Source organism: Eimeria tenella, genomic scaffold, assembly GCF_000499545.2.
Source record: "Eimeria tenella Houghton genomic scaffold, Eth_scaff1, whole genome shotgun sequence".
In the NCBI taxonomy this organism is placed as follows: Eukaryota; Apicomplexa; class Conoidasida; order Eucoccidiorida; family Eimeriidae; genus Eimeria; species Eimeria tenella.
The window spans coordinates 754,736-778,656 of record NW_013541457.1 but is presented as its reverse complement, the minus strand read 5'-3'; the positions used below and the strand labels follow the sequence as shown (position 1 = coordinate 778,656).

The 23,921-nt window shown below is 50.5% G+C and overlaps 4 protein-coding genes across 4 annotated transcripts; 2 read left to right on the top strand and 2 right to left on the bottom strand.

Annotated features, from left to right (window-relative positions):
* Window positions 1–876: 876 nt before the first annotated feature.
* Window positions 877–7,644, bottom strand: ETH_00005180 (uncharacterized protein; the record flags this gene model as incomplete). The annotated part of the gene is made up of 14 exons (XM_013372427.1): window positions 877–996; window positions 1,176–3,478; window positions 3,679–3,866; window positions 4,046–4,253; window positions 4,461–4,566; window positions 4,729–4,863; window positions 4,953–5,165; window positions 5,381–5,494; window positions 5,722–5,849; window positions 6,058–6,234; window positions 6,405–6,548; window positions 6,759–6,909; window positions 7,267–7,330; window positions 7,574–7,644. 14 exons carry the CDS (start codon window positions 7,642–7,644, stop codon window positions 877–879), a joined length of 4,122 nt encoding a protein of 1,373 aa, XP_013227881.1.
* A 4,253-nt stretch (window positions 7,645–11,897) lies between these two features.
* On the top strand, window positions 11,898–17,175 carry ETH_00005175 (uncharacterized protein; the record flags this gene model as incomplete). The annotated part of the gene is made up of 9 exons (XM_013372426.1): window positions 11,898–12,427; window positions 12,686–12,865; window positions 13,081–13,333; window positions 13,546–14,937; window positions 15,173–15,307; window positions 15,467–15,553; window positions 15,783–15,887; window positions 16,023–16,129; window positions 16,257–17,175. 9 exons carry the CDS (start codon window positions 11,898–11,900, stop codon window positions 17,173–17,175), a joined length of 3,708 nt encoding a protein of 1,235 aa, XP_013227880.1.
* A 1,384-nt stretch (window positions 17,176–18,559) lies between these two features.
* Window positions 18,560–20,404, top strand: ETH_00005170 (Rhoptry kinase family protein ROP23 (incomplete catalytic triad), putative; the record flags this gene model as incomplete). The annotated part of the gene is made up of 1 exon (XM_013372425.1): window positions 18,560–20,404. One exon carries the CDS (start codon window positions 18,560–18,562, stop codon window positions 20,402–20,404), a length of 1,845 nt encoding a protein of 614 aa, XP_013227879.1.
* A 1,089-nt stretch (window positions 20,405–21,493) lies between these two features.
* On the bottom strand, window positions 21,494–23,346 carry ETH_00005165 (mitochondrial carrier domain-containing protein, putative; the record flags this gene model as incomplete). Its single annotated transcript, XM_013372424.1, has 6 exons — window positions 21,494–21,582; window positions 21,764–21,826; window positions 22,010–22,203; window positions 22,503–22,575; window positions 22,758–23,198; window positions 23,325–23,346. 6 exons carry the CDS (start codon window positions 23,344–23,346, stop codon window positions 21,494–21,496), a joined length of 882 nt encoding a protein of 293 aa, XP_013227878.1.
* Between the last annotated feature and the right edge of the window lie 575 nt (window positions 23,347–23,921).

The window sequence follows — 23,921 nt, the reverse complement described above, 5'->3', positions numbered from 1 at the left end:
CGGATTGGTGAAAATGCTCTCGCCTGTGCCTTTCCTGCAGGTGATTTAAAAAGGCTCACGTGGCGCACCATGCTTCTGTTGAAACAATAGGCATCGAAAAAGGCATCGAAATAGGCACTGAACGTGTTCACGATGGGTGGAAGACGAGTCTGAAACTGCTGTGACTCGCGTTGCGTTGGATGGTTTCCCGCTTGAGAATTTGCAAGCATTGCTGCATGCCACAGCCAACTAAACATGGACGAGGAAACGACACTCACTGTGCTGCTGTCTGACTTGCCCGCCTCCCTGCTCTCCGAGTAGCTGAGAAGAGAGGTCACTTTGCAGTGGTATAGCGTGCACACATTTTCGCTGCAATCAGTTAAGTGCTGCTGGTTATTACAATGTGTCAATAAAGCACTGCCTAAGGCACTACTTTCTAAATTTGATTAGACTCCTAGCTGGTCCCTTGACTGCTCCTTTTCTTCGCGAAACTGTGGAAGCCGGCGACGCTGGATAGTGTCTACAATAAGTAAGTACAACCTCAAATGTGCCTCAGGAGCTTCGCAGTACAGCAGTAAGGGTTTCAGGCCACCGTCTTGCTGACTGCACCTGGTCAGTAAAAATGGAGCTGTACCAGCTAGAATTGAGTATGCTAGGCCAGGAAATGAAACGCAACAGACCAAAGATTTGACTGTTATATGCTTGCCAAAACACGTTTTTGTAGAAAGCGTTGTTACGGAGTTACCTTGCGATGCTTGCTCTGAAGCGCCCTGGCGCCTGACTCGAAGGTCAGTCTCAAACACTCATATGGCCTGCGCTCATCAGCCAATTGAAACCTTCAGTCCCTGACCAATTTGTAGACGGTTACGCTTCCCCCCAAGTTATTTCGTGGTGCATTTAGGACTGAGAAAGCGGCGGTGTTAAATTCTCCAGCAGTTCGTCAATGCTAACTTGTGTCTGCCACTTTGGCTGTAAGCCAAAGCACATAAGCAGGAAATCCAAGATGAGTTGCGAGGCCTGTGGAGTGCGCAAGAAGACCCAGAACCTTAAGCTAGACAACCTCGTAACAACAAAACTGGTGAGGACCACTGAGGTCCCTGTAATGATAACAGCAACGAGCCGTGGCATTGCATATCACAGAGCAACAAGCACGTTAAACTGAGGATAACTGCTATAATTCAAGTGAGGGCGCTCACCTCCGGTCCGGTCAGAACATCGTTAAGAAGGATGCTGATTGACAAGTTCATTTCGGGGAAACAAAGGGCTACAGAGCCCCCAACATCGCCGTGACCGAAGCCCACCACTCCACGCGGCTTCAGGCCCAATGTTGCTCCCCATGGATGCGACGAAGAGAGGCCCCTGTCGCGAAGAAGGGCTTCCACATCATTCTGAAAAACAGGCCCAGCGTTGGACCCGAAACTAGCAAAAATATTGCTGTCTCGTGATCGCCTGCTTCGCCTAGACACATATTCAGCTGTACTCGGCTTGCGGCTGTGCAGTAAAGTAGCTCCCGCTTGACTGCCGTGACCTAGCCGCATCCCACCCCAGCCAGGCGGAGACAGATATAGACACTCATAGAGCTGGTATCCCAAGCCCCATGTTCTGCTGCCTCCCCCAGTTAGCAGAAGTGCTTCTAGAGTGGGGTCCACAGTGTGCGCAACACGAGCAGCGTCAAGAAGAGGTTTGCTTATTATTCTTCCTTCACCTAATGCCGCGTAAAGCTTTGCAAGCGCTCTGGCGGTGCAGCGACAATTGGTTGGAGGGATCAACTGGTTCACTATGCGAAGACTATCGTAAATAAGGGGGTCCATGACGTGTGGCTTCGTCTTTATCAGCTCCAATACCGAGACCCGTGGAGCCGAGCCAGGCGCAGCGGGTGTAATGCACGCACTGTCCGAATCAGACTCTGGAGTCCGTAAACCCTCCGTAAGAGCATCGCTGTGCGACAGAGCACCTTCTTCCTCGGATTTCTGACGCTCTTCCTCCGCGTGCCTGGCCGCTCTTGCACGTGAAAACACATCTGGCAAACTTTCCGCGCTGCGTGTACTACAAATTTTCACTTCGCGGATTTGCTCAAGAGGCCCTGAGTTGCCCTTCATGTTACGAAGACGGCAGCGTCGTTGCCTCATGGCTGACGCAATGGAACGCCTTGTGTTACTGTCTTTCGAACTGAGCACACCGTCTCCCTTCGTAGATTCCAGCCTTCCCTTTGTTTGCTTTAGTCGCTGCAGCACTTCTTCTTGCGTCATGGGACTGAAAGAAATCTTCCTGCGAGCGGATGTCAGCCTCCAAAAGAATGGAGTGTCTGCTGTCACAATCTCAACCTCCTTTGGGAACGCAGAGAGCTGATGAACCTTCTCGGAGTTTTGAGTGCCGTGCGTGAATGTAGTGCTGCTGCACTTACTCCTGTCAGAAGCTGCATCATCTACCTGAAGCATTCGACGAGAAGAGTCCGTCTCACCTATCACTCTACTTTCCAGTGGACGGCTGAAAACTGAGAAGTCACTGTTGTTTTCCGTCCTTTGACGTGCCCTGTCTGAGTCTGACAACGGGCTCCGTAAACTCCGGAGTGAATTGTTGCTGTTATGACGGCTACGTGAATCCTCGTGGTCTTGGACTTCCCTATTGCTACTGCCAGCTTCAGGAGTGTCTATGCGCGGAGTCTGCGAACCAGGAAGCAAGAATGAAGGGCTCAGTTCAGTGGGAGAGAACTGCTGGGGTCCTCCACTCAAGCTGCTTGGATACGCCAACGGGGAATTCGCAGACTGAAAAGTTCTTGGTAGCCCGGAGTTCGTTCCTGCTGAACCGCTACTTGAGTACACTGTAGCCATCCTTTCCGCCAAGGGAGGTTTCTCTTCACCGGAATGAGAAGACGGATGCAACTCCAAACTAGAAGTCACATTCAATGCACACTGAGTGCTGGGCACAGTCCTCGAGTTGTCACTGGCTGCCTGGCGCAAACTTGGGCTACAAGGCGTGCTCGAATTTAACAATGGTGTCGCTTTGTTTTCCAGCAACGCAGATGACGTCGCTTTCTTGCTTTCCAGCAACACACATGCAGAAAGTTGTGATGGCTGGTCAGCAGAGGAAGTTTGTTCTACCTCCTGAGGCAGCCTCATGAAGATCTCATCTTCGAGGCCAAGAGGTTCCAGGAGCCGTTCTCGTATGAAAACATCTATAGAAACTCCCGATACGCATCTCACCAACTCGCTGACAGCCCACCCGTATGTGAGGTAAGCGTATCTTCCACAGGAACCAGGGGTGCAAACTGGTGAAGCGTCCTCTACTATGCGTACCATTTCGCTGTAATCTGCAAGCCGAGATAGTGTAAGATCAGCAGGCAAAGCTCGGTGAAGGCCCGCTTGATGCGTCAGAAGCTGCTGCACCGTAATGCCTCGCTTGCCATACCGAATGAACCCATCCCACCAACTTGAAACGGCATCATCAAGCTCCAACTCGCCACTACTCACGAGCTGTAGCAAGGCAGTGCTCAAAATCCCTGCAGTTCACATCACGACAGGAATGCAAAGGTACGTACCTAAGCTGCGTACAGTTCATAAGTCGAAGGCAGCGCACTTACATAGGCTACGTAAAGTGACACAGTAGACTTGCGCCACGATGCCTATGAGGTAGGCACAGCCCTGATAATCCTGATTTACTCTGTTACGTCGACAATGAGACAAATAAGTAAATATTCACCTTTGGTAGTGCAGTAGCCGCAAAATAACGAGTCACGAGTGACCGGACGCGTATCCACAGGTCCCATCTGGCCAATGGCTGCATCAATAATCATCTCTCCTTGAAAACAAACTGCAACTTGACATCCAAGAACCAGCTTCTGCTCCACAAGGCGTCGCAGTAGCCGATTCAGCCGCTGCTGCAACGAACTACACATCCACCACACAAACGCCTCGCAAACAGCATAATCCCCACCACAAGAAACACCACTGAGCTTGCAACACCCGAGTATGCATGATATCTTGACTCAGCAATATAGAGAACCACCCCTATACATGTGTACAAGCTATGAAGCTATATTTATAAGATACAGGATGACGTGCCGTACCACTTGGCAGCTCCCCTGCCTCCCAGAAAATAATTGTATATGAGAGGACTCGGCGGTTGGTACCGATTAAAGAGGCACTCCTGTGCTCGACGGACCATTATCTCTAGGAATGGAATGTGCACTTTCAGCTGAACACAAAGACCATGGAGGAGGGACGCGACGCGCACAAAAAAAATGATGTCCTTTGGCCAGTCTTCAAGCGGATTTGCTGAGATTGGCAAACGAAGAGCACATACAACAGCCGTCCGTCAACAAAATAGCATCTACGCAGTGTGTACGCACGATTTAGCAGCTCTGCCTGTCAGGCGCATCCCTACGACTCCTAAACGAACAACGAGAGAGCTTCTAGCCTGGAGCGAAAAACAAATGTCAAAAGCCCTGCGAGGCATGGAACTGGATTAGGTGCAGCTTTTACCTTCCTGAATCTTTTTCCGATTGATGCCCGCCTTAACGGCTGCCTGCACTGTTTCGCCCGCTGCCTTGTGCAGCTCCTCAGTCTCCTTCTTTTCAACTTCCCCTTGCTGCAAATTATATCACATGCGCATATTGAGCAGTGGAGTGACTGCTGCCCTTGCTGCAGCCTAGAGAGTTGTCGTAGGCACCAAGCAGTGCCATGGTGAAGGGAGGCGAACTAGCTCCTGCTACGGCACGGCGAATTGACAGACTAGCAGAAAGCAACTGACCCTAAATGCCACCCTCAGCGCTTCCATGTAAATCTCCGGATCTACCACAGCACCTTTTTTTTCTTTAAACTGGAAACCCATGTGCTCGAAAGCCTCCATCAAGCCCATCACATCCATTGACGCGACAGAATAAACCTGACAGGACCAGTAGATATAAAAACAAATGAAGCTGGTCACCAGCACTTTTCAGTTTGCCGACGGAAACCTTGGTGCGCAGAGCTCACTAGTTTAGAAAAGGCAGTCTGCCCCTTTGAGTCAAATTCTTTTACAAGCCCCCAGTCCAGAATAACTGGCTTTGCCTCTTTCGTCACAGGATTAATAGACACCAATATGTTTCCCGGGTGGGGATCTCCGTTAAATAGCCCGTCGATGTGAATTTGGTAGGCGAAGCTGTCACACAGCTTGTACATTAGCTCTCGTCGGTCAACGCCGTACAGCTGGAATGTGTGGCAGCGAACGCATCACATTAATATGGACACCTAGAAGCCACTACGAAGCGAATTGCCGTTATCAGCATATGCGTTGGTAGCCACATATTTGCGCAGGATTGCCTGCCAACTTAAAAGCTGAGAGATGTGTATACTCGAAAAATGTCCCTGGAGTACTGAGACGCTGCTACGGCTGTGACACCAAGTAAAGCAGTCCAGCTTACATCAAGTTTCGCTGTGTCGGTCACCTTGAAGCCTTCAATGTATTCCATTACCATGACCGACTTTGTCACCAAGTTCGAATAGCACTTGGGGATGATTACCCCTATGCCGGAGCGCTGAGGGGGACACATGCTCGTACAGTTTCGACACATGTAAAGAAGACGGCGAGCTAAGCTAACCACAACCGCCAGGAACAACACCTCTCGTATACATATCAACTGTCTCAGTACCCGCACTGCGTGTGCGTGTGCTGCAAACTGTACAAAAATAATACCCGATTACTACAAGTTTCTGTGTGGGAAGTAGGAGAATATGGTGTCCGTTTGTGCTTAGAACCGCTCACCTCGGCCGACTCGAATGCCCTTTGCTGATGAGCGTATTCAAACCTGAAGTCAAGTTCTTTGCTGGCAGCCTTCTGCCACTCTTCGAGAATAGGTGTCAAGTTCATTCCTTGCTCGAGCATACCGAAGGCTGCAACCAAGCAGAAGTACACAAGTTAGGGGTGTCCAAGCAAAACGACAGTGGCCGTAGCCGACAGTGGCTGTAGCCCACTGCCAACACAAAATGTTTAGAATTTCATGTAACGCAACCGCGATACACAAAAGAAAGACGAAAAATGAAAACGCTACGTTCACTCCTCCTGATGGCCACAGCATTTTGCAGAAACATCCGAGCTCACCCCATGACAACTGTTTAAGGTTCGCCATGTCATGCATTAGAAGTGATTCAACATCGGCGTGCTGGACCTTCACCACTACTGCAGTTCCATCAAGTAGCCAAGCTCGGTGAACTTGCCCAATACTAGCAGAAGCAAGCGGTTGCTCATCGATTTTCGAGAAAATTAAATTCAAATCACCTGAAGAAATATCAGACCCACTTGCCAGAATGTAAAAACTCGAAATCTAGGGGGCACATTCATGCCGAAACGCAAATACCCAAGGGGTCGTAGTTTCTACTGATTCAAGTTCGCTAATTTTTAGCTTTCCAACGACAGTCATGCCTTCAGCAAAGTACATCCCGTCTCACCCAGCTCTGTGCGTAGGGTCTTCTCGATAACTTCAAATGGCGTCGTCGGCATCATATCTTGTAGCTTGATGAGGTGGTGAATGTACTGCTGAGGCAGCAGGTCGCTCCTTGTGCTGAGGAACTGTCCAACTTTTACCCACCAGCCTACGTGAACAACCCACACAGTCACAGAACACGCGAACGCATGAGAAGTAATACTACGCAACGAAAGACAACTGTTATAAAACTGAAATGATAAACGGCTAGATGTGCAATCCGCTGCGTTTTAAGACGATGCTCGCCACATGTAGTGGTTGCCGACAGGCTGTATCGTGGTAGCGGAACAAAGCACACATGCATTGATTTTCCTCGTACCCTTCAGCTCTTTTATGTTGTCCCACACGAGGTTTGCAAAGTGTTCATGACGCTGCTCCCAGTAAGCCGCCTGCTTGTCCTGAGGAAGCGCGCGGCTGCGTGCCTGTGCAACCTTCCATCCCAAATAAACGTTAGACCAACACCACAGCGTCTGAATCACATTCATAAACCAAGGCGATTTCTGTTGCTGTACCAATACCGGCGATATACAACTCCCAAGTGACGCTATAGACAGTACCCCTGGGCGCTACAATTCACAGTACCGGCTGGCTGCACCGACAGGGCTATGGAAAGAACCGTAAAAGCCCTAAATGACTTTCGAGCTCACTGTCGCCTACTGTAGTGTCATTCTACATCTACTGAGGAGCATGGTCTACCGGGGTCCGTACATACCCGCCACTTCCTGTTCCAATTTTCCATCTCGCCAGCAGCGTTGGACCTCAAATGTGGAGGCCTTCACGGTATCCCTGCTGTTGTCCTCCACTCAGTTGAGTTACCTGCACCTTACAGATCTATCTACTGCTGACGCTGATGCGGCACCCTGACCGCCAGCATCGCTGGAAACCAACTCGCTGAAAGCAGATGTTGTATGCATTACAGAGCAAGTGCAGCAGACTCCAAAACAGACTTGGAAGTGGAGCAAACTCCGTCCTTCCACTTCATCAGTATACCCGCAGGAGCCCGAAGAAGCTAGAAGACGACCAGTCACAGCTTCCGTCCCCCTGCCTGGATCGAAGTCCCTAAACGGTAAGCAAGCATGAAGTGAAGAAGTCACCTTTGCGGATTCAGACAGGTTCGTTGGAGAAGCAGCTCACGAGAGGAGGTACTGCAAAAGCTGGAAGCCAACAATCAACGGTCTGGTCGGTTTGATGGGCGGTCCCCTCATTCCTGGGATTTACGGAAGCGGTATAGGGGAAGCAACGGTGTGGTTTGGATATCTGTTTCCATGAATGCTTAACTTTGCGGTTATCTGGAACAGTTCGTCTTGAATGGGTGAACAGGACGCTTCCTTCAGGACTGGAAACAAGATGTGCCACTACGGAGCATAGCACCTTAGGCATGCAACTGCACTCACGAACACGTTAAATAAGGTTTCATATGTCAAAGTAAAACAGCAGGATCATTTATTTCCGTGTTTGATTTTAAGAGTGACATTTGATGAGGCTCTGTGCTTAGATGTGATGCAGCCGTGAGCACTGAGCGTTGTTGGAGCGTGTAAAAGGTCAAAGCCGACTCTCTATGAACACAAACTCAACCTTGGCCCGAAACCGCACTCTGCCGCACACGGCACAGCGATTACAGGTATTTTTTGCTATGTGAGATCATTCAAAAGGATGGAACTCGTCATTTCACGTATAAGCATCCTGCGTTATGCACACAGTCTCATCCAGCCCCAAATTGGGCACAAGCAAGATCCACAGAACGGCAACAACTGTGCGTACGCAACGTTTACTTCGTGCTTCTACTCTGTAACTTGACGTTTAGGGCAGCGCTCATTCACGCTAGAGGCCGAGAGCATTGAGTGCGGCCCCTTTTTTAACCACGCATTGGAGTTGGTCCACAGGGCTTCACGGGGCGATAGATAGCTGCCGAAGTTGGAAGGGAGAACAGTTTTAGCAAACATACTGTATTTCAGGATTCCTTCACTCTTGAACATGTAACATATGCAGGAAGAGCGTTGTAGCAGACCATGTAAGCGAACCATGCAAGCGGTGACTCGAGCGGGTGAGATGGTGACTCTGTTAGCTGATCGTCTTTTCCACCTCATCGTTTCCCTTAAACTTAGACTTTCCGCCATTTTTCATTTTGAGCTTCACGTCTACAGCAAGCCGAGGTGTCAGCGGTACTGCTCAACAGTGACCGCAAGCATGTCACTGTTTGTGCAAAGCGGGTCCAAGAAGCATCTGCTGCTCTGGGGAAAGCAGGGTGCAGCTTTTTTCGTACCATCTCTCAGTCGCATTACGTATATGTACGCCATTTATTTTGGCCAAAACTGGGTGCAGTTTGGAAACAGATCAAGAAATCTATAGAGCATAAATGTTTTGTATGCCAATATTAGAATCCCTACATTTTTTGCAGGGAACTGTGGAGACCTGCTCGAACTCTGATGTTCTTGTAAAGCTACGTTGTGACTTTATTAAAGCACACTTTCATGTTCGTATCATAGTCCCCTGGGTCGGGTACAACAGGGGAATTACTCTCCCGTTTATGCTGTTGTATGAAGGATCACCGCTGCAGTTTCTGTCTATGTAAGTACTGTTCTGAAATGGAAGGCTGAGAAGTAACCAGAGCTACAGAGCATATCAGGTCTTGTCCTTGGTATAGTCGCACCAGCGGATTAGGTATTCCGGCCAAACGAAAAATTCAGCAGTCATGTGGTGCTTTCCATACATGGGGCGCAATATTTCTAGTTGAAAAGCCTGCATATTTCCCGTTCATAAGAAATAGCGAGAAAAGCAAATGAGACACAACCACCTACGAGCACCACTTCTGAACAGGACACCGTGGTTGTGCGTCCCAGTGCAGGCAGCCCGTAATGAGGTCCCCACGGCTGCACGTCCAAGGAACCGCTCTCCTGCTAGAAATCCTAGATTCCTACGCAGACTTGAGGACTACGTTAAGAAGCCTCCTGCCATTGTGCACCCTGTGGCATTACTGAGGGGCAAGGTGGCGCGTTGCACAGTGGTGTTCCCCCGACTTCCTCTAAAGGGCCCTTCCCCTTCCGTGTGGTCTTCCACGTTTTGAAACGTTGCAAATAAAAGTGTAGCGTTCATGCATAACGTACAGAGCGAGAAAGGAGGTGGAAGGGTATCGAAATGCCACTTGCTGCAGTCACGGAGCACCAGTCGATATAAGGCCATGCATTGCCATTGTCCGCTTCTAGACACCGACGGAGCAAATAGTGCTCGTATTTGTTTTTCTCTTTATGAATTTTCTTTGCCTGTAGCTGCGCATGCGAGACCTGATCTTCGCATCTCTCTCTCCAGAGGAGCTTGTCATTTCCTCATTGAACTGGCGACACAAGAGCTTCTTTTCATTCTACTGAAGGTGAGGTTTTTCGCGGTGTCTGGGTTGAGCGCACAGACGGTACGTGTGACTTTTGTACACTTTCGTGACCACATGAACGGCACCTTTTCCCTCTACAGAGTTGGTAAATCTTATCCCAGTGCTGCCGAACTCCAGTTCTCGCCTCTACTAGTGAAGCCAACCCTGGAGCCGTTTATGATAACTCGTGCCATTCCTGTCCGAGCAGAGGAAATGGTTTCACACAGTCCACGACAGTAGATGATAACATAATACTGACAAACTGAGTGCTTCCCTTTGTCCACCTTTACATGTATACCACAATGCATACCGCAATACAGAGGCTTGTTGGCTTGTTGGGGGAACAAGTCGCAAAAGTGAGATTAGTAATCTTGAAGGCTGACGGACAGAGTCCAGAGCCCACCAAATTTTATGAAAATGCAGCAGATCCTACCCTTGAATGCAGGACAGACACTGCTATCACCGCCGATATGAGCCGTCAGTCTTGTTTATGTCATCATAACGTCGGATCTGACATGGCAGTCCACAGTGGTACAAGACTCTATACTGAGTGAAGAACGTGCTTCAGTCACTCCTGGGCTTCTGGTTCTGATGCCCGCGATAGTGACCTATCAGGATCAACTTGGGACGCATTATTCGTCCTTTGGTTTTATACCAGGACCAACTTTAGGCGCAGTGTTGCTCTGATGACTGCAGGTCTTCAATAGATGCAAAGCTACAGCTGCACCAGTACAAGGTATCTCGAAAACATGAAACAAAGCATACCAGCAGTCAAAGCATATTCGTTGGTCGCGCCTAGGTGTCCACTGGTTCTACGGACTGTGCGCAATCGGCCAGCTGGCAGCACGAGTACTCCACCCTGCATGGTGACCAGTAGTACTTGAAAAAGTCAAAGTGGCAATTATATGGGCTGTTCTTTCGCCCACAGGGAACTCCGTAAGCTGCGCCAGATCTGCAGCGCTGAAGCCAGTCCCACTAAATGGCAGTCCGTGGGTTGCAGAAAGAAGTGAAGTGATTTTATTCAAACGTGCATTTGCTTGGAAATAAACTAGTGTAAGTAACTTGCTTTAATTTGCAGCAGGTGTTAAAGCCAACGCCATCATGCTGCCCAACGCACACAAACCTCATGTTCTGCCAAACCAACCCTTCGCATGAACACAAATTTTGGCCTGGAACATCTCATCTACTGCTGCTTATTCATATGCAATTGAGTTTTCCTACGTTGCAACAGCGTTCTTCTGGGCGCTGTAGCAGTGTACCACCTGTTGGTCCTTCGGTCCTAAATTACTGGAGCAATTGCTGAGTCGCTTAATCTGCTCACCGTCTAAACTACAGAGACCCCAAACAATGCGCTACTCTTTGGCATTTTGTGGAGTAAAATGGAATCGGGCGAGCTAAGCAAGCTTTTCCGCTCCCAACCAGGCACTCCACGAAGAAGAAGCAGGGCAGTCCGGCTCGGCTGCCAATGCCACTGCGTTGAAGGTCCTACGTTGCCGCGGGGAAAATCTACAGCAGTGGAGGCGAATTCTTTTACGCGATGAGCGCTAGCTTAAAATTGAACTAAGCATAGCACAGGATGGATGTTGCAGTCACGGGTGGGGCGACTGGGGGCTGCCCGCCACAAGGACCGGGGCAGCAAGCGACACAGTTGATTGTTTCGTCCAATATCTTTACAACCTACAGCGAATTGTAGGGAAGTCTCACCATATTTACTACTTAGTCTTCCCTCCATGGCAGCTTCGCTCCACGTAGAGGCGGGGAGCTGCTGCTGGAGCGTTAGTTTTTGACTCCATCTTGTCTTTTCCCATAAGCTAGGCCACGTCTGTTTGGAGACAGCAGGAGGCCGCTGCTGCAGTATCCGCAGCAGCAGCGGCCGTAGTGTCCAGTGTAGGAGCTGCAAAAGTACCTGCCGGGCCGCAGCAGTCTTCAACGAGGGCGCATTTCAGAGGAAGGTAACGAAAGGCCGTTGCTTCGGCTGGCACTGTCCTGCTGCAGCAGCTGTAGCGGAGCGTTTCGCGGGCTCAGATACTTGTAGGGCTACACAAGTACAGTACTCGAGAAGTGCAGAAGAAGGGCTCACTTTTGCGCCACATCATGTCCGGCGAAAACCAAGAGGACCCCCCCACCCCATCGCCCATCTATGATACACCAAATGGGAGGGCCCGAGGTGACTTGACCGCGACTGCTGCATCACGTAGGGCTACTGGCGTTGCGGATTTCATGGGAGCCAAAACAAGAAAGACATTACCGGCAAGCGCCGTAGAAACAACAGGGAGGGGTCATGTGGGCCATGTGGCAAATCTGTTGCAGCACGGAGCTTCAGATCCTTCATGTCATTCGGAGGCTGTCGAAAATAAGTTGGCTTCCGCAGAGAAAGCCAGTCATCAGCGTAGCACTGCACCGGCGGCGCCTGCAGTAGTGGCGGAGTCAAGGGCGAATGATTCGGCGACAACGTGCTCTCTAAAGATGAACAGCGGAAGGATCAGCGGTAGCAGCAGTGAAAGTGTCGACAGTGGGAAGCTTCTCAGCTACGGCATCCCATCTGGTGCCGATTCGATGAAGGCACTTCGTCGCCACGTCGAGCTGCTAATAGACCGAGAGTTGAACACCAAAACTCGCAGCCGGTACAGTTCCTGTTAGCCGATGTTTTTGCTTGTTCTCCGGGCTGAGTTACGTTGAATAGATAAGCAAATGAACAACTTATCAGGAGCCAACGCTAGAGCCTCTGTTGCTATCTGACTCCGTCAGCTTTGGCACTCCCTATCGCCGTTGATGGGATGCCGGTTTCTTGCCATCCTTGAATTCCCGCGAAGACTCGACTTCGTGTTGCAAGGTGCTGTAGTAATGATGCTTCTGTGCCTGCTTTTGTGGCTGCATTGCAGATTGGAGACATGCCTGGATGCTCTGGATCCGGAGCGACTTGATCCTCACTTGATGCGCGTTGTCTGCGCAAAGGGGCTTCCGGACGGTTGTGCGGCCCTGCGGTCTGTCTACTGGCGTATTCTTCTACATTGTCTTCCCCTCCAGCTCTCGGAATGGCAGGAACGTCGCCGTAGACTCCGGTACAGCATATGGTTTATCCATAGTATAGGCTGAAGAGATGGAAACTGCTGCGTTTTCAGGGACTCATCCGCAGCTTTAATTTCCCCAGGGCGCTTGCAGTCTTTGATGCAGAAAAGGGGATTTTGCATTCTAGTATTCTTGGTTTCACGGACATATGTACGTACGTGGACATATGATTTGTGTTCTCTGTGTGTGGAAATTATGACAACTACAGCGAGGCCTATGAATCATACAAAGCAGAATTCATTCGAGAACCCGAGGCAGTGCGCCGCTTACGACAATTGCAGCAGCACCAGCAGGGGGAAGGTGCTTCATGCACCCTCGGAGATAGATGCACGCTCCTGACGACTTCACCTTCAGCAGAGAGCAGCTTGGCATCAAACAGGGAAGACTTCAACTTTGGCACCCCCCACAGTGGCTGCTCTCAGCTGTCCCCGTCGATCTCACTCGCGGTTGTCAAAGATCACGTAAGGCTTTTAATGCAGTGGCAGTATTCACGGAGTAGACGAAGTCTTTTGATATATCCGTCACACCGAGGAGCCTCGTCACAGGGAAGTGAAGCTGGAGAGGTTGTGCGAGAACTATGGGCTAGGGTGCAGTATTGGTGTGGCTTTGGACAGCAACAGTAGCTTAGGCTTAAAACCTGTTTCTGGCGGTCGCTGTACTGTGCTTTTTTCAGCCTCTGTGTCGTAGCGCGACAAGCGAATGGCGGGGTTACTGGGTTGATGCTGAAGTGTTTGACCAAATAAACAAAGATGTCTTCAGGACACGTCCTGAGCTTTGCTTCTTTGCCATGAATCCAGAGCAAACAGTGACTAGGCAGCAACAGCTACATCTTTATCCCCCACCGCCTACCAGACAGGCACAGTCCCACATGCAACGAATAGATGATGTACCTCTTCTCGTTGACTACGACCTTCTGGTGCAGCAGCAGCGACGGCAACATGATCAGCAACAGAAAGACAGCGGGGCCCCCGTTGACGTAGCCATGCCCTGCAAAATCAAAGCGAGCACCCGCAAATTCAGCAGCATCAGTAGCGCCAGTGGCACATGCAGCAATAGCAACAGCAGCAGTAGCAATGAGCCAGACAATCCCTTGAAGGTTTCATCGTCCTCCTCGAGAGGCTTCCGACTGCCATACGCCTTTCGTTACAAAAAGGCAGTCGCCGCAGGAGCAGCAACAATAAGCATATTGAGTGATGATGGGTGCAACAGTCGTAGTGAAATTAAAGGGGAGTCTATTCGCAACAGCGCTGGTGGGCGCAGTTGCAGTAGCAGATCGTCATCAGGAGGAGGAGCGACACCAGGATCGGGTGAGCTGCAACACATTACTGAAAGAGTGGATAAGGAGGTGGGAGCTTCAAGCCCTATAGAGGCGCTTTTGTCTCGCGGCTCTGCTGATGTGCAGAGCTGCAGTGTCTCAGTCCACAGCCGAGAGTCTTTGGATGCAGCTGACGCTCTGGAAGCCTCAGCAGTTGCGGCCAGAGCTGCTCGTATACTTAAGAGGCAAATGAGCACCACAAAGAGGGGAACAGAGAAAAGTGCGTGCAGTTCAAATCTTGACCGAAGCTTTTGTCCCAATAACTCTCTATTGTCGAACTCAGCTTTGTCACAGAGGCAAGTAGCGAGTGTTTCTCCATCTTTGCCCCCCTTAAAGGAAGCTAAGGAGGGGCACGCGCAAGGCAATTGTCCCGCTAGGGGTGATGCAAGTTCGGGTGCAACAGTGGCCGTAGTGAAGGAGCACCAGAAGGTCGGCACAGTTCCTGTTTCTATGGAGGACGGTTGTGCCGCTGGCGTTTTGTTGTCGACGTTAGAGCGTGGGGCCGCAGCAACGGATTTGGCTGCTGAAGAAGGAAAAAATGCAGCACAGCAGCCGTGGCGTGCACCCGCTGGAGTGCAAGACGTCTGCAATATGGTAGCTCCTCGCCGTCACTACGACGTGTTGTCGCGCCTGCTTTTTATCTACGCAAAGGTCAATCCAGGCCTTTGCTATGTTCAGGGCATGAATGAAATCCTAGCCCCCATCTACTATGCACTCATGACAGACCCAACGTACACAGACTACGAACAGGTACGCTAATGAAGGCATATTGCGCACTCGGTTACCTCCTCACAGCGCGGGTTTGCGTTTTGCACTACAAGTAATTGCAGATAGCAAATGAAAGATGGACAAGTGAGGTTGGCTATGAAGAATGATGTTTTGTGGATGAGTTTCTATGTCTTGTGGATGGGTTTTTGCGTAGCCAGCTCGTGGGTCATGCTTATTAAGGATTTAAGGCCTATGCAAGTGTTTATACTGCATACAGGCAGAGGCAGAAGTCTTTTACTGTTTCAGCGAAGTTATGCAGCAGCAACGTGATGCCTTCTGTAAGGCTCTCGACCCTACGGAGGCCGGTGTGCAGGGCCGTCTTTCACGTCTGGACACTCTCCTTAGGCAAAAGGTACACTGGCCTATTTGAAAATGTTGCGTATGCTGACGGACTACGGTTTTTGTGTTGTGTCTTTCTCTTTTGATGCAAGGCTTTGGTTAGTGGCGTTTGCTCGACAGTTTGGAGTAGGCATTCCACTAAGCAGGACTTTTCTTTAGTTCTTGCCTGCAGGATGAGGAAGTCTGGATGCATCTCAACGCAGTTGGCGTAGAGCCGCAATTCTACGCCTTGCGGTGGCTCCTGCTGATGCTAACTCAGGTAACGAGGGTTAGCTCTACTGTTGCCGCGGCTTTGAGGTTTTCGGCCCAAGGCTTAGGTTTGTTATCAACTTGCTAGTTCTACTCTGCCTGAGTCACCCATGAGCATCCCGCTTGGCGAGCGCAAAACATATCGGTGATCGATTTCTGCATGGAATGGTAGGGATATCGTTAGATATTGCAGGAATTCACCGACCGCTTCTTGAGAAGCTGTTCCTTTGATGTTGCAGGAGTTCGAGATGCCGGACGTTCTGGCTCTTTGGGACGGTTTTATTGCGGACACTGGACGTCCGTTACCCCTACTTTATTATGTTTGTGTCGCTATAATAATATGGGTAAGTGCAACAGAAGTGGCATACGGCGGTAGTTCCCAGCTTTTTGCACACTGGATGTCGCTTGTGGAGCATCCGAGAATACGCCCAGGGTGTTGTTGAGCAGCATGGAGCCTGTTCTTGGTGTTATGCTTGCAGCTGAGGCCTGCCCTCTTGGCTGGGGACTTCACTGCGTGCATGAAGCTGCTCCAGCATCTGCCATCTTTTGACCCGAAGGCTCTCATAAGCTCTGCGATGAGACTGCGGTGAACGATGCACACCCTGTAACAGTGTCTCAGCCACAGTGCTCTTTTTCTTGAGGGTTATTAAGTCAAGACTACACAATTGTCACCGAACTGCTGCGTTAAATTGAATGTGACCCTTGCTGTTCAGGGCTGACGATCTCCTTAAAAGTGGACTCCAAGAGTGCCGCGTCTCCCTCCCTGTTGGTCGGGGTGGGTGGCGTGCTGGGGACACTCCGCACGAGTTGGACCCTGTGCAGCATATATCGGATTCTTTGATATTCAAACAGTTCTCACGGGCCATTGCAGCTCTGAGTCTTAGTGACGGCCTTGGCTTGGTGCCTGGAGACGCAGCTCGACCTGCTAGTTTGGGAGAGGGCGAGATCAGCAGTCCCTCCAGGCCAGAGACACAAAAGAGTGAAGGGGATTCGTCCAGAGATTTTGCTGAGGGGCCCGACGCTGCGCTGGGACGCCTCAAAAGGCTAGCTGGCGTTGGTGTTGAGCACGCTTACAGGGGTGCAAGCGTGGTTTCGCAGTATTTAACTAGTTCTGGGCTCTCAACAGGTCTAGCGTCGAACGTTACTTCCCTCTTTGCTTCCGACAGCAACGCTTGCAGTCCGGTGACTCCACCGGAGCCAAGCGAAGCTCCAACTGCGGAGCGACCCAGACAGTCAGCAGTGTCGAAGCTAGGAGAGTTCTTTGCAGCAGCAGCTGGGCCGTCTCCACCGGGAATTGTGTCTGGGGACCCTGCAGATCGCAGTCAAAATTGCAGAGCCACTGTAGCGCCCGTTGTGGAGGAACAGAAGGGAAGCCCGCCGCCGCTTATAGAATGCCCAGACTCTTTTGCGACGCCGTTTGTTGGCAGTAGAAGCCAATCGTTCACAGTCACGGGATGCGACGTGGCGGTAGGCGAGTCTCCAAGGCAGCGCAGCTTGTGGGAGGATGAGGCATCGACGCCATCGGGGCAACGGCTGACGGACTCTGATAAGCTTGAAACACCTAGACATAGCCCAGGAAGACAACCTTTCAAGTCGCCCTCGGGCGATGGGCTCCAGATTACCATATTATGAACAGAATGGCAAAGGCCCGAATTGAACGCAGTGTTTGGCCCGTTGCTTGACACTGCTTAGGGTGACGTGCCCTGCTGTAACTGCTTGTTGGTGTAGCTTTCTCATCACTTGCAAAAGACAGGGATCAGGAGTAGACTAGCGGATTTGTAGATAACAGGAGACTATCGAGTGAAGACTACAGTGACGTGATCTTCAGGTCACGCAGTTCACGGGCACCTTTGTGCATACGCAGAATGAAGTTGCTGTTTTTGAGGGGGAGCATGCAGGGGATTTAAATATACGGGCAATACATAGCACCTACCGGCTTTCGCCGCTTTGCACTCTGAAAGATTGAAAAGGGGTGGGAAATTTATGAGGGTCGCTCACGGAGGCTAGCATCGAAAACGCAACGGGGTGAGAAGCAGAGCAAGGGAGTTGCAGTCTGCGCTCTGATATGACATTTCGATGCAAATAAACCCAATTTAAATGTAGGATGAGTTTTGTTCTGTTTAGAAGCGACAGAGGCGGGGAGGAAGGACCACATACAGTAACGAGGGGTTCGGCAATAATCGACAGAGCAGGTTTGTGGATTCTTTAGCGAGCTGTAAAGGACCTCAAGTAAAAATGCATCATGACTTTCAATATTATGTCCGTTGGACAGGAGATCTCAAAATGGTGAGCACGATTGACTTCATCTGCATCACCGACGACACCGCAGCTGGGAAGGAGAGCATACATGAAGCATACGCCTGCTAGTCTAGTCCGATAGTCAACGTGAGCTCTTTCTTTTAAACTAACAATCATTGTATGAAAAGCATATTTTTGTGCTTTAGATAGCTGTACGTGTGGGTTTCAATAGCTAGATATTCATGGCTTCACTTTTGAAGGCCAAGAGGGGACCCCAAAGCAAGGTAGCAGTCGTCACAGGAAAAAGTGCGTGAAACTTGAAGGTTGCCTGAAAAATATTTATCCAACGTTTTATTCTCATATTAAATATGTTTATTACTTTGGGGAAATCAGTAAAGAGGGGAGGCAATCCCTGTAGGGACCTTGCTGTGCTGCTGTGCGGGTCGATCACATGACACTTCCCGCTTGGACAAGATCTGCGAGCCTAGCTCACCAGAGGCCTCAGGCTGACAGGAGTCAGCTAACTTCATCAGATTTGTTATTTTGCAATTAAACTTTGAAAAACGATCTACGCTTATTTTTTGCATCTGAGTTTATTTTAGCTCCTCTACGTTAATTGATTTTGCGGTCACCAGCTTCCACTGCTAGTGTGGTGTCTCCTCAAGACCCTTTCTTTGTCAGGTCCTGCTTGGTGACTGACTCTCTTCTTTCAGGCCGAGCTAACAAAAGACCTTCCACTATCAAGGCTCCAAGTGTCCAAAAAAAGAGCAAAACGCAAATGGCTTCTGCTGCACGAGGATTGACTTGGAGGAAGAAACTGTTAACATTCTCAGTGGTGCTGCAGCTTGCGGCTGGCTTCGGTGGTCTTTTGGCTGCCTTCGGGACTGAACCTTCTAACGAAAAGCCCTCATCCAACTTGCACGAGCGTATCGACATTTCAGAGAAAGAAGGAAACATCTTGATGATAAACTCAAATATCGACGCAGAGCAAGCATTCGACGGAGGCCTCAAGGCAGAGCCGATCGCAGCGGCTTACCTAAGAGGAGCCGATACAAATGTTTCATTGGGATCTCTTAAATCCGGCATCACTGCCGAGCAGCGCGAGCTCAATCAAGCAACTCCACCAACTGGAATCTACTTCTATGAGGATATTCTCCCAACTACGCGACAAGATGAACTGAGCGAAGAACAAGTAGACCCGCGGACGTTCTCCGCCTTGTCCTCGTCAACAACAGACGATGACTATGACTCACCTAATCGTCGCCTGGGTGGGCAGATAGTGCAGAAGCTCATGAGGCTAAAGGTGTACACCGGGCTTAAAAAGTACGCCAAGTATGCAAACTACGCAGGATACAATACATACGGAGCAGGCACTTACACCAACTATGGAGGGTATGGTGGCTACCCTGCTTATCCATACTCCACAGCATCCGCAGCTTCCAACTACTCCGGATACAATGACTACGCTGGATACAGTAACTATACGGGGTATAGTGTTCCCACACCTGATGTTGCTGTGGGATACAAGAAATTCTCTAAGTACTCGGAAGAGCCTGGACAGAGGTATCTTGCGAGCTTACTGAGCAAAAGCAGAACAAGCTGGTGGCTATCGAATAAGGTTTCTCGGCTAACTGATATCTTGGGAGGCGTCTGTTCCAGAGGCGTAGACCAGCCCATAATGCTCTCTAATGGGTATGAATCAAAAGAGGCAACGTTCCTAGCTGTTCTTCAGAACAGAGAACGGTTCGTTGACTTGCTTGCGCAGGAGCTGTCGAATCAAATACCCGTAAGGTGGATCGGTCGAATGTATTCCGAACTTCAGGGCCAATTTTCAGCAGTTGATTCTTTGGACAGGGACTTTGCAATTGCGAAGATGGCTCCACCGGGCGAAGCACTGTCAAGCTTTCGCCACAGTCTGCGTCTCGACATACCGATTGACTTGTATGAGTTTACAGGTATGGGGACCTACGTGCAAGCCCCCGACGGCCAAGTGTTCCTTAACGCAATCTCCCGCCGACCCCTGATACGGGCCACTGCGGACACTGTTATTGCCAGTTGTTCAAAGGGAAAGAAAGGATACAAAGCATTGCTTAGCATGTCTCAGCAAGCAGTGAGAGTCGTTGCGAACCTCAATTGCATCATGATGGTGCACACCAACATTAATCCCAGTTCGTTCCTCATCACAGAGAAGGGTCTTGTCTTCCTTGGAGGTCTTTTCCAAGCGGTGCCACAAGGGACATATTTGGTTCAGTCATATCAGTTCACAGGTGGTTCCTCTCCCGTCTTTGTTCCTCCGGAACTGCGGGACTCTGCAGCTTATTATTCGCTCACAGCGCAACCGTCAATGGATTCTTGGCAACTGGGAATGACGCTGTACACCTTTTGGTGTGACAAGATATCGACAGCGTCGGCCGGAGGCCTCAGCTTTACCGACTGTCGTTCGCAAATGCCCACAGAAATACAGGATCTGATCTTGGGGTTGACTCAGGCGGACCCGACAACGCGGCTGATTGCAGAAAACGTGGCGCTAACACACCCCGCAATGCTACTTCCAATTTACCCCGACATCCCTAATCAGATAGACACCAACCAGGATGACGACATACTACTGGATACCTTTTGACGAGGCCAACTCGTGTCGTTTCAGTCTCAAATGGTTGCCTACAAGCTGCCCTGCCATGAGTAGCCTCAATGGAAGGAAGCTGTTCCACTGCAGCAGCGTTCTTCTCACTAGTTGTTCAGTTACTTGGCGGCATGGCTGGTTGTACTGACTCGATGTGAGCTGAAGCCGCCCATTAATGTATTTCCTATACCGATCTGTTTTGATAAAAATGTGGTATTTTCACAAGCTTCCAACTGGTGTGTCAAAATTACACTACGCTTCGCGCGCTGCATGTAGCTATCGCTCTCGTACTTATGCGTCATTCTCTAAGCTGGCACTACCCACAGAGATAATTTGCTGCGGTCTGCTACCGTGTAATTCACGTCATGAGTGCTACGCCGCCGCACAGGGCAAACATGATAAGATATAATGCAGCACTTCACCAAAAAAACCTGGACACGCTTGAGACGGAGGCCGCCTGGATACCGTCTGCACTCCCTACGAAACGTGTTCCAAAGTCCAACGGTTTTGCTTTGAATGCCACAAGTGCATTCTGAAGCTGTAGTGTTCTTTCCTGTTCGGCCACATTTACCGTGGATCCATCCACTGGCCTGCATAATATGCAGGCACTCCTGTTGTAGGGGACGGAAACAGTTCTTGAAGCTGTGTCAGCGCGAATGCAGGATTTCGGAAACATCATTCATATTCTCGCCGCAGCCTGTGCAGCAACGTCTTCCAAAGAGATGATGCTGCTCAAACACTTGGCGGTACCAACCACTAAACGCGTCGTAGCCGCCCAGAAAGATACCGCCTCCAAGCGCCACCCACAGGCAACGCATTTTCACGCCGAGAAACAAGGATCCAAGGCCCTCAGTACGCAACATTGTACTGAAGCAGTGGCAGAACCCACGGTACTGCAAAACGAGGAGCCATACGCAAGTCAAAAGCCACAGAATCAACTGCGCGCACAGGTGGCTCCGCATTTTAACTGCATGGACAAGAGTCAGGAGCCGTATGCGATGCAACGACAGTGTAGTTGCATGACGAGATACGCAATGTTACATCTCAGTAGGGACAAATTCAACCGCTCGCGTGGTCGCCTCCAATTTGTTAACGCACTTGGCGTGTCCCTGGAGCTTGGGTCATCAGCCGCGTTTTCGCGACATCCATTGGCGTGGTCACTACAGCCGCCACAGCCCCTGCAGGAAACCACCACTCTCTCCACATGAGCCTAAGCCCCGAATTACACTTTGGAAACGCGGTAATTGCGCCATGGACGTCAAGCTGTTTTCTGCATGTGATAAAGGACGTTGCAGTACGGCTGTTGGAGCCCTGCGGAGGCAATGTACAGCCCAGCCTGTCAGCGCAGCCACGGCGTACCCGCGACCATTCCAGCAGCTCCAGATATCGTTGCTGTAAAACCCGTAGAGGGCGGGTCCTGCCCTGTGAGTGCAACACACCGTTCACCACTGCAGTGAACACACCAACAACCCGAAACGCTTGACAGCTGCGCCGCGTCAAGAACATGACCACTACCGGGCCTCCAAACATTAGACCCTGATTTCAAACTCTACATTTTCGTTCCCAAAAAGTAGCGACACAGAAACAGAAAGGCCGGCAGCTCACCCAGGGCCTTAACCTTCATCCACTCCCACAGCGAAAGCTGCAGCGCCGCAAAAGGCACATCTCTAAGCATGGACGTTCCCATCCCCACAAAGAAGCCCCGAGGCCCTTCAAGTCGCCATACTGCTGAGAATCCCTCGGCAGTGGTCTCATGTAGCCTTAGCTGTACCTGCTGCTTCACTACCTCGAACGGGTTGCTGGACAGGAAATAGCAGACATTTGCACACGCAAACCTGCTCAATTCAAATAGCTCGCGAGAGCAATAGTTGCCTCCGTGCATAATGAGCAAATGATTATCTCAATGCAGAGTACGCATACGCCGAAGCATATCGAAAGCTCATTCCTTCTGAGCTATGACATCCTCTAATCAAGTACTACGATCGAGCCAACAGGCTGCGCACACTGACGTACTTAACATGTCCTTAGCCCTCTTACGTTTCAAACAAACACAATTGGACTGGTCCTCATCACCTAAATCACTGCTCTACATCCTTACCGAATGACGCAGGCGCTTGTTTCAGCTATAGACGCAGCCAGGATGTGAGTCGACGCTAGTGACGAGTCTGTGTCTGCAGCGAGGCAACAGCAGCAGCAACCTTCCCCAGCACCACGCCCTAGGATACCTTCAAGACAGGAAGCATTGCAAGTCAGCATAATCGCTGCAGTAGAAAAATATGCAACAGAGGGAGCGGCAGCAGAGCGACACGCCACCTGCGGAGGGCTGTAATGCAGTATTGCTGTTGGCACGGACTTAATCGCTTTAGCTTCTCCTTCGCCATCTCGTATGCAACAAAAAAGACGGCGGATGACGGCATACTGCCCATGGCTAGGGCTGCGATGCCGCTGTAGCACGCACCGATCCTTGTCGGCCTTCCCTTTGACTCCACACCACATGGGGTCTTCCATGTAGCAGCTGGAGCGGCTGCACTGGAAACAGCATTTTGTCCAGTTAAGGCGCTACGAGCACCAGACCCCACAGTATCTCTAGATATGCTTCTTACTGTTTCAGCAGAGTCTCGTGAAAACAACAAGGGACCCGATAATGCTGCGCCTGCAGGCGGTGGGGTCGCTGGCGGTGCTACTGACGGAGACGCTGGAGCATTGACCTGTGCATGTGTCTTCAGAAAGTCAAGCGGAAAAAGAATAATGTCTGATATGATACCTGTGGAGGCCCCTGCCGCAAGGGCGACAACTGCAGCACAGCCACACACTGAGAAGAGTATGCCTCGTCCATTGAAGCAACAGACATATGCAGCGGCATACCTCAATGTCCTGGCGACCCTGACGCCCTAAGAACCGATGTAAGGCTCCGGCGCACCTTCATCTTGGGATAAGACCATCAGAGTGTGGGACCGCTGGGTGCAGGTCGCTACGAGACCATAAGTCCTCAAAATTCCCTGTCTTCTCGTTGCCGATTGCGCTTAGATGTTGGCTGGCCCCAAGAACACGACCATCAACTGGCTCGCACAATAAAGGCAATCAATCAAGCGGCCGCTCTCATGTGCGGTCAAAGAAAAATACGTCACCTCCGAAGTGCTGCTGCCGCCATTGCTGTCGGGAGGTGCATCAGTCAGTGTAGGCTGGAGGTTAGATGTCAAAGGTCAGATGAAGGACTTCCAGCCAGTCCGTTTACTCATCTCAGACTCCATACGGGGAAACAAAGAATCTCCACAGTGGACAGGTGCAAGTGGCAGTGGACCCCACTCAACGCGGTGGACCCCACTACAGTGGGGTTATAGCTACTGCGAAGGAGCATGCATGTAAATGAATTTGAAAATTAGGATCAATCAAAGGCTGTAGGAGTTTCATGGCTCGATTAATGCCCAGAAACAAGGAGGCTCCCCAGGAATGGCTGGGGCTGACAGTGCAGCCCAAGCTGCGTGGTAGCACACTTCCTCGACAGAGTACAGGAATA